Source organism: Eretmochelys imbricata, chromosome 1, assembly GCF_965152235.1.
Source record: "Eretmochelys imbricata isolate rEreImb1 chromosome 1, rEreImb1.hap1, whole genome shotgun sequence".
Lineage (NCBI taxonomy): Eukaryota > Metazoa > Chordata > Testudines > Cheloniidae > Eretmochelys > Eretmochelys imbricata.
Genome location: NC_135572.1, coordinates 159,851,698 through 159,862,196, shown reverse-complemented (window position 1 = coordinate 159,862,196; position 10,499 = coordinate 159,851,698). Strand labels below are relative to the sequence as shown.

The window sequence follows — 10,499 nt, the reverse complement described above, 5'->3', positions numbered from 1 at the left end:
GGAAGGATAGTAATTTGTATATCCCCCCCCGCCCCCACACACACACACACACCAGTAAGGTTTAGATGTTCAGTTTGCTTTAACTGCATTATGTACTCTACCTTTCTTTTTCCCAATAACTACAGCAAACTTTGCCTAAGTAGAAGAATTCACATACAATAGATATAGAACATAATTACATTTATTGATAAACAGATCACATTTGAACTTTGAAAAGAGTGAACTTTAAGAGGCGTATTAAAACATACCCAGGCCTAAACAGTCTTAATATTTTCTACGGCAGAAAATGTATACAACTGGTAGAAATACTATATACACAGTATATTTATATTAGGCTATTCATCACACAGTTCGTTCATTTAGGACACATACTGTGCCACTGTACATGTGGTTCTATTATATACCTAATCTAAACAAACTGCTTGTGAAGAGTTCTATAAATGTTATTAGAATATAACATTAACTAGAGTTTATCAGGAATTAATTTCAGCCAAAAAAAACCCCAAAAACCTTAGTTGTTTCTAGTTTCACATTAAACACACTAACAGATCCTTATTACACAACTGACTGGTAACAAAAAATAATCTTATATTTTACTGATCTTCCATTATATACAAGTTACTATTGCATATCAAAAGTGAACTTCTGTGCTTCACTCCACCAGCCAGTCTGAGAATTCTTCTACCAGATGCATTGACTGAAGGTAGTCTCTTGACCATTCTGAGTAAACAGAAATGTGTGGCTTTATAATCAACATCTCTATTACAATAAAAGAAGTGGAGCATTTCCATATTATCCATTTTGTACCTTCTGAAAATGAAATTATCACACTTAGCCACATGATCAGGTTGAAACAGGTCTATCCTAAAACACATTTTAAATAAATAGCTTGTGTCTTTCCAACATTGCTCATTTCAAATTGATTTGTGTGCTGTCAATGCCTCCATGGTAACAAGTTATATTAAAAACACACACGCACACCAACACAAAAGATGGATTATGTAATAATCCAGTCATCTGAAATAATATGCTTGTCCCACCATGTGTCTGAAGAAATCAGAAGGCAGGATGATAATACTTAAATGCAGGCATGGCACATTGAAAAATTAAGGCACTATTTAAACCCCATCTAATTAACCCTCACAACAGTCCTGTGAGGTTAGTTATATAAGTATTTTCATCTCCACTGTACAGGTTGGGAAGGAAACAAAATGCCTTGCCCAAGACCATGCAAATGATAGACCTGGAATCAGTACTCAGGAGTTCCTTAGGCCATGCGACCTCTCTAAAATGCAGGTTCTGATTGGCTAGAATTCAGACTTGTCTGCAGAGTTAATAAAAATGCAGGTCACTGCGCAATTCCAGGAGAACTCCCAAAGAGAGTCAAGCTCCAGTAAAGATCTCAAGATTCAGAATATGTTCATTTAAGTCTCACTTAGCAGCATGACAACAGAGCTGTTCCCACTTTGCTTAGCCAACTGCAGTGGAGTCTGAAACTTGAGGCTTTGCAAGTCAGCAAGGGCCCCATGTTTTAATAGAATCTCAACTGTTTTTGCATGCCCGCCTCTCGCTGCCAGATGAAGAGTGGTCAGCCCTTCCTCATCAGAATCATTCACATTTTCTGAATTGACGAGTTCCTCGACTACTTCGGCATGTCCATTTTCAGCAGCGAGGTGGAGCGCTGTCCTGTTCAAAGGGCCTCTAGCCAGAACATTAGCCATTTCATCTAGCAATAGTTTGGTAGTTGCTAGATGTCCATTGCGAGCGGCTAAATGAAGTGCGGTGTATCCCTCCGCTGTTGCTACCGCTATTTCTGCGCCACGATTGAGAAGCAGCCTCGAAGTGCTGGTATGGCCAGTTTCAGCAGCTATGTGGAGAGCCGTCTGCAGAAGCACGTTCCGTATGTTGACATCAGACTGCAGTTCTATAAGAATGCGGGCAACTCTGTAATGCCCTCTTTGTGCTGCCAGGTGCAGCGGGGTCCTTCCGTCCACCGTCTGTGCATTCACATTCACACCCGGCTGTTTTGCCAGAAGCTTTACAATGGAGAGATGACCTTGCCAGGCAGCATAGTGTAGTGGCACCCAGCCATCCTTGCCTTTGATATCCACGTTGACACCTCTTCTCAACAGTATCCGCACTATGTGCTCTTGTCCATGCTGGCAGGCTATGTGTATGGGGGCTCTTCCTTCAAAATCAACTTCGTTCAGTGATGCATTCTTATCAAGCAGCATTCGGGTACTGAACTCATCCCCATTCTGTGCAGCAAAGTGAAGTGCAGTCCACTGATCCTCGTCTTTGGCATTCACATTGATTTTCCGTGCCAGAATAAGCTCCACAATGCTTTTCATTTTCTTCTCTATGGCCACATGGAGAGGAGTGGACCCTTTCTTGTTGGTCAGGTTGGGGTTGGCATTATACAGAAGGAGCCACTTGACACATTCTTCTTGACCTGCTTCAACAGCCAAGTGTAAAAGACTGGAGCTTCCATCTAAGACAAGATCAACATCCTGGGGCTGGAGAATCTTCATCAATTTGTTCGTGTCTCCAGATATAATTGCCTCAGCCAGTTTTCTCTTCTGAATATCTGTTGTGCCAATATCTGGGTGGGGAAAGAGCATCAAAATTCTATTACAACCAAGAACTTTATTTTCATGACTGAAACACTGAAATAGGCTAACAGTGAATAAAGTCAATATTACCTTTCCTTGCCTAGGAATTAAGCTAGTTTAATCCACACCTCCTTGCAGTATAGTTAGAACAGTTTTAAAATCAGATTTGGAATGTGTGCTAACTCTGTTCTTGTCTTCTCTCATGAAAAGTAGGCAGGAGAGCATGGTGGGATGGGAAAGACATTCTGCAGGTGATCTGTCCCCACCCCTGCAATTATCTCAGTTTAATCCAGGACTAAAATAGGGTCTTTAGGAGCACCACCTTGGAAGTGGAAAAATCTATTATAGTTCTCATCATGTCTGTATTGAACCAACTGTGTGACACTAGGATAAGATATTCAGAAAAAGAAGCCCAATTATAGGAACCTAAAATCTGTATTTAGGCAATTAAACAAGTTACTTGATTTTCCGTAGTAAAATAAGTGACCAGATATCTCCCACTAAACCCATATTTAGGCACCCTGGAGCTTAAGTTTAGGCACCCACTTTTGGAAAAAACAAACAATTAAAAAATAAAAAAAAAAATCTTTGCCCTAGTTTCAAATCGCATAATGCTTTTCCATTTCAGGCTGAAGGTTTATCCAGCATTTAGGTGAACAAATTAATAGTGCTAAGAGCAAAACAGTCAATGCTCTGATTTATGGAACAGTGATGTTTATAAAATACCCCTCTCCCTCAGCTCATTCCGGTCAAATCACCAACACTTACCACTTCCAGAATTCTCTCTCTCAAAGGACAGTGACAGAGAACCTCTAGAGGAAAAGGCTGAATCCACAGATGAAACCCCTGAAAGCCTCTTGTCACTGGAAGCAAGTTTGGACTCAGAAGAGCTACGACTGAGTTCTTCAGGGCCTTCCATCGTCTGTGAGATCCCTGAATCCAGCTGGGACAACAACTCAGAGAGGCTATAATCCTTAGCAGATACTGGAGTGGACTCACGTTTTGGCTGGGATAACACAGGCATTCCCTTCAAAAGAAAGGAACACACATGTTTTAAAAAGTGTCTGAATTTCACTTGGTAGTGGGGAAAATTAACAGCAAGAAGTCAAAACATGTTCATTTGCAGGTATCTTTAAATGCTGTTAAAGCCAAATGAAAAGGTGTCTGGAAGACTTCACATACTAGGAAATAATAACAGGGTTTAAATCAGTATATACAAAGTTCCTCCATAGCATTTTGAAGATCAAACCTTTCTCCCGGTCCAGATAGTTAACACTCTCAGTCAGGCCCTCATCATCTCAGTTACTCTAGCTATTTCCTCTCTGGCTTTCCTTACACTGTCTCCTCATCCATCAGCCACTCCCCCACCCCCAGCCACCACCACCACACACACTTTAGTCTACACAAGAACCACTCACTGATTTTTTTTTTTTTGCTCAATCTGCCCTTATCCCCCTTTGAAGCCCTTCCACTGACTCCCTCATTCCCCCCCCCCAAAAAAAAACCCAAAAAATTCTTAGACTTCACTGCCCTTCATAATACTGCTCTCCCAACCACACCTGCCTTGTTTCTTATCTCTCCCACTGTTTCACTAATGGTCCCAACCTCACCCTCCTCATTATCCTCTTCGCCCATAGCAGTTTTTGTGCTTCCTTCCAAGTCCATCCCAATGCATGGAAGGTCCTTTCTGATCCGCAAGTCTGCTATTCTGGTTTGCATTCAAATCCCTCATGGAGATCCACTTCTACCACAATGCCAACACAAAGTTGCCCAACTAAACCACTAGTGGAGGGGTACTGGGAGTATTACAGTGGTACTATAGGGGGGTTAGGTCAGGGCAGTGTTGGACTCTTGTACATTATTTCACTTCTGGCAACAATTTAAGATTTCTTTAGAGAGCGTTTGATACTAACTTTGCATTAAATGTGGGAACAAGAACTACCTCTGAATGTGGTTCCTGAGATCTTTTGGTGGTCAGGTCCTGAGCGATCATTTCCTTTGTTTCATCTTCTGGTTTTTCACAGAGGTCCTCTGTTTCCGAGGTGATTTCTTTGAAAGAGGCAAGAAAGATTTAATAGCCAAACCAGTGATTATTTGTCTGAGAGGTATTTAATGCTAGTGAAAGGTGCTTGGGTCAACAGTACTGGAAAAATTTACTTTTTCTTCCCCTTTCACCTCACAGAACACACATCATTGAGGGCAGCAATGTAGGTTCCCCCTCCCACACTGCCCACTATGAGTGTACTATTTTCACCTTATCTCTAGACATGAGAGTAGCTCAGTCTTCCTGGACACTGAATTATGGCTTTATCCAAATGCCAGTGGCCAACGAGCCACTAAAAACTGAACAGAGCCCAACAACAACAACTCATTATACAAGCTAATGATCAGCTGTGAGATGCTAACCAATCTGTCAGTACCCGCCTGGTCCAGATTCAGATATGTGACGGAGACGCGGCAGTCACCTCATCCTCAGGGCTGGTCTACGTTTGAAACGCTACAGCACGTCAGTATAGCCACTACCTATGCCAACAGGAGTTCTCCTCCCATCAGCCTAGGTAAATCCACCTCCATGAGAGTTGGTATCTCAGTCAACGGACTAACTCTTCCATCGACCTAGCACTGTCTACACCGGGTGTTAGGTCAGCTTAACGACATTGCTCAGGGGTGTGGATTTTTCACACCCCTGAGCATTGTAGCTGGGTCGACCTAACTTTTAAGGTGCTGGCCAGGCCTCAGTCATCATCCAGGGTGGGAGGAAGAGGGGAGGGGGGAAAATAAAATCAATCACACTTTAGCAATTAACATTAACAAAACCTGGAGAGGATTACTGCATTCTCTTATGTGTTTACAGTTGGAGCACTTGTGTCTGGTTTTGGATATGCTGAAGGCTTTTTTTTTTTTTATTTAAAATTAAACTGCTAGAAACTTGTCGTCAGTTGTAGAAAGACCAATCCCATTCACTGGTTTATAATGTTAGGCATCATGGCCCAGGGCGTCCAATGCTCTCCCTCACCACACCAAAAGGATATGTGCTTTAGGAAGTCAACCTACGCACTCACTCCCCAGGCAATGGCTACAGGGATTACCCAGTTCAATACAGGTCTTACTTCTAGGACGTTTATACAACATTTCTTCATGGTCAGACTTGTCTTCATGTAATCCCTTCCCCAAGTGAATAAGCTTCCTGTATCCTTGTCTTCACAACACACTATGCTCAATGCATTGTGTTACCATCAGTTTATATAGGATTTAGTCCTCAACACTGAAATGATTCAAGGGGAGAGATGGGTAGCTGCCTTATCAGGAAAGGTACCTTGAAACGTTGGCCGTTCACTAGGATCGTCTTGCCAGCACTTTTGCATCAGTTTGATTAAGTTATTACACGAGCGAGGTCTGGATTTGGATATGGCAGGTAGCTCTGGGCGGTGTCCTTTAACCACTTTTACCATAATATGCAAAATGTTGTTTTCCGCTGAAAAGTAAGGGCACACAAACAGGAGCAGCTTTAGCAAAACGAGGAGACTCTTTTCCTTGAACGGTTACATGGAAGTTCAGTTGCTTCAGCTGGAACTTGGGTTCTCTGCCCTTTTTCCAGGGTTGGGACATATTTTTATTAGGGTACAAAAACAGTGGCTTTCAATTTAAAACTTAATTGCTAGAGAATAAGTTGAAGCAGCCAACCTTATTTGCTTTCAGACCAACTGGGGATACTGATGTCCCTGAAGGACAGTGCTATGTTTCTACCACCTATGTCAGGCCACTCTACAAAACCGCAGGTTGGAGCGAAATACTGGTCTGTGGTACAGTATTTTGCACTTGCCTATTTGCAGTAATAAAAGAAGAAGGGACTTGTTCTCTTATTCGTGTGCCTCAGATTTTCATATAAGCTAATAGGCCCACACAGCAATCTCTACAGCAATTCAGCCTTCAGACATGCTGTTTCTAACAGTTGGTGAATCTACCACTGTCTCCATGCTAACGTGCATTATCATGGAGGTCAAGTGATGAAAGCTTGCACTTTTAGATCCAGTGATCCAAAGCGGAGTCCCTGCAGATGATCCAAACAGGGGTTTCATTCAACACAAGTGTGCTCGGTCTAACCACTGTAACATATGCTGATCCCAGGAATAAAACCCAGGATTCCTGATACCCAATATTCCAGTTCTAGTAACTGAGGTTTTACTGTATGTTAAAGTTAAACAAATAGGGACAGAGAAGGGGGCAGGAACAAACAAGATCTTGTTCTCCAGAAAATGGACGGTAGGGTGGAGAGACTAACCTTTCCAAACAAGTTTGTTATAGATTTGAGAAGCTAACCAAAGGGTAAGATAGCATAGTTTGCATTTCAGTGCATTTATTATGGGGAGGTAATACTAAAATAAAATTAATTAAATAAATAAATAATAAAAATTGATCTACATCAGAACAAACTCTTCCTCAGGGCCCTTTGGGTTCATAGTTAGCCAGTCTCTGAAGACAACATTTCTTGCAGGATGGATACATATGAATTAAAAAAAAGGTATACATCTGATTTTTATTTAAATTAGATTTTCTTTTTTAAAATAAACCATTCTTAAAAGTAAAGCTAAATGTAACTAGTTATGTTAAAGCCAAAAATTATAATCTCTTAACACATTTAAATAAATAAATATGCTGAATTCATGAGCCTCTATCAGAAACTCTCAATTAAAGGCTGCTTTCCTACATAAAAAAAAAGTAGAGGGAAAAACATAATTTTTGAAGTCAAGCTTTACAAATATGGTATAACAGGTCAACCTGTAAAACTTAGAAGACTTCTCATTTTTCAGGAGATTTAGGCGAGTAGGAATTTGTGCTCCAGTCACTTTCACTTAGGTACATGTGAAAATTTTCCCCAGGTCGATGTGAAATAGTTTAATTCATTGACTACAGTTAATCCCTATGTTTAATTAGTCAAATAGCTATAAATGTGAAATATGTTTTGATGAGAAGTTTATATATTCAACACATTTAAGGTTGCTTTAAATAAAAATAAACTGTATATGCTGGTGTGTGTATAATTTCCGGTTACCATCCTAATGCAGTTTGACAAAGTCATGAGAAAAAAAAAAAAACCACCCTAGTCATTCACCATGTTCTAACATACTTTAAAAAAGTATAAGAAGAATTGCAAAATATTCGGCAATATAATTGCTTACATGAATGTATATTCATATAGTGTACCCTCTTAGGGAGCACAGATGTACAAAAAAGAAATCTAGTATAAAGGCTCTGTTTAGTTGTAAATCAACATGTTTTAATGGTTATATCAACCAACGAAAATGCATCTCTCTTTAGAAAGTAACTGAAGTACAAGTGGAAAAGTTTATTAAAATCTGTTTTGTTTTAAATCACCGATTTTAAAATCAGTCCACCCTGATTTCTTAACAATTGCCTTCTAGAAACTACCCATAGCAAAGCCAAGGATCTGTTTAGAATACACTGGACCACATGCTACTCTAGAACTGTATGCAAATTCCCACTGGGTCACAGATTGAGGGCAACCTTACAGGTTACGCTTTCAGAATACAAAGGGGAAGTTGGACTTTTTTTTTTTTAAAATATAACCATACTTGAAATGTGTGAGCTCAGAATCTTAGTTAGGGACCAGCACATTGATATGCTGCAGTAATTGAAGTTGGTCAGTCAAGACACCAGACAAGACTCCTCAATTCAGGATATGCACACAGAGGAAGCAAAGAATCCTGTTCCTATTATGTACATCCAAAATATGAAGCGCCTGAACAAAGTAGCATTGGCTTACCTGCAAACGGCTTTTTCTGTGTGAGGACTCCCCAAATCACTATAGAAAAACTGTAAAGAGATATTAGGTCTGTTAATCCTACGGAAGAAAAATTAGAAGTTCACCTCATAAAAATAGTTTATTTTCATTCGTGTCAATCCAGTGCTTTTGAGTCTTTGAGGCGTACCTCAACTAGTGTACAGATGACCCCCATGTGCTTAGGTGTATTTATAGGCTAGGCCAAGAACCATGCCCGAATGGCTGTTAAAATGAAATTATGGATCTTATGGAGAGGACTAACTAACAGTGTCCAGGCATTAATGAGTGACTAGAGAGAGTCAGAATCATGGTTACATTCACTACTACACCAAGTTACCACTTTGCTAAGTAAACTTAAAGATTTAAGTGAAGCCAGCCCACAGTTTGCCTTCCATTCGCTTAGCACATGCATTATTTAATTCGAAAAACAGAATATTCAGTGTGCTAGGAGAGTGTTGGCAGCGAAGATGATTTCACCCCTTGTGTACTCTGTCCCCACCGAAGTCAGTGGTGAAACTCACTCACTTTAATAGGGTCAGAAATCAAAGGGTACACCTACACTGATAAGACACCCTGCCGCAATGAGTCTCCTACAGACTGGAGCTCAAGCCTCAGTGCTAAAAATAGCAGTGGGGACATTACTGCTCAAACTGGAGTTTGGGCTCTAAAACCCAGTGATGTGGGGAGAGGGAGTCTCAGAGCCAGAGCTCCAGCCCAATAGGTATGTCTACTGTATCATAAGGGCGAGTCTGTAGACCTGGACTGAGAGTCTCACTGTTGCAAGGGTTTTTTTGTGTTGGTTTGTTGGGTTTGGGGTTTTTTTTTTTTTGGGGGGGGGGGCGGGTAGGAGGGGAGAGAGAAGGAGATTGCACTTACACTCTTAGGGTACATCTATGCTGCATGTAGAAATGCATGCCAAACTAGTCACTACCAAATCAGCATAAGGTATACATAGTTAATGAGCGTTCTAAATTAGTTTCTAGAATACTGAAGTCATAGGATCAACCCATCAGTTTGACATAATTATAAACTTTAGGATAAACTTAGATTACCAGTGTGTGTGAGAGAGAGAGAGAGAGAGAGAGATACCACACTGTACAATTTAACAGTGCTTCACTTGAGAAAGGATTAAACACAAAATAAAATAAGACCAAAACAAGCAATTAATCACCAAGGCCTCAATTCTGCAAAGACTTCAGTGGGTCTACTCTTCCTCTTAAAGTGAAGCATATAAATCTTTGCAGGATCAGGGCCTAATCTGGGATTATTTATTTTTTAAATTGTGCTTGGTCTGATATTTTAGAGACAGACTTCCAGAACTTGAGAGAAATCAGACTCATTTTTACAATTACAATGTTGTATCTTTTAACCAAGGGTTTTTGATAGCTCTACTGATACCTACTGAGAAGTATGCACTGACCTGTACACATCATGCTTAGTGTCAAAGTATCGGTTCTTCTCTCTTATACGTTCTGGAGGCAGATATGCAATAGTACCACACAGACCATCTATGCTGAGATCATGGGAATGTGAAAGTCCATTGCACTTTGCTAATCCAAAATCAGAAATCTGCAAGAGTAGGAAAGAGGGAAAAAGAATACCCATAAAAACAATTACACTTCAGATGATTTCACCTAAACTTTTCTTTAATGGAGTTATATCCCTACATTACAGCGAATTGTCATGTGGAAATATCAAGCTAATAAATTCTGAAAATACTAAGATACGGTAGGCTTGCTTTTTTATTGGCTTAACAAGAAATAACTGAAAAAAGTTTCTGTGAAGAAGATATTAGCAGCCCATAAACTAAAATGAGACACTTTTCTTTTTCCAGTTAGCCCATTACAAACATTTGCGCTTCTATTACCTCAGTAGGGCTACTTCACATGATTCAGACTGAAAGTTTGGCTAATGTAGTCCACAAATTAATAGAACTATCACTTTCTCCCTTCCAAGCAACATCAAGCTAGAAAGAGTTCTGATCATGAACGTTTCAGAGAAACTCTGTAGCTTGCTCAAAGCCCAGAAGAATTACCATTAGAGAATGGTTATCAAATTCATCTATGTTGCAGTGATTATGTCTA

The 10,499-nt window shown here is 40.2% G+C and overlaps 1 protein-coding gene across 1 annotated transcript in view; it reads right to left on the bottom strand.

The window, feature by feature from the left end:
* Positions 1–1,424: 1,424 nt before the first annotated feature.
* RIPK4 (receptor interacting serine/threonine kinase 4) overlaps positions 1,425–10,499 on the bottom strand; it is a 35,004-nt gene continuing 25,929 nt past the window's right edge. The window contains exons 3-8 of the mRNA XM_077807238.1: positions 9,836–9,984; positions 8,398–8,447; positions 5,929–6,087; positions 4,555–4,661; positions 3,381–3,639; positions 1,425–2,602 (exon numbers count right to left, since the gene is read on the bottom strand). Of these exons, the coding sequence (XP_077663364.1) occupies positions 1,425–2,602; positions 3,381–3,639; positions 4,555–4,661; positions 5,929–6,087; positions 8,398–8,447; positions 9,836–9,984 (1,902 nt within the window). The remainder of the gene's footprint in view (positions 2,603–3,380; positions 3,640–4,554; positions 4,662–5,928; positions 6,088–8,397; positions 8,448–9,835; positions 9,985–10,499) is intronic.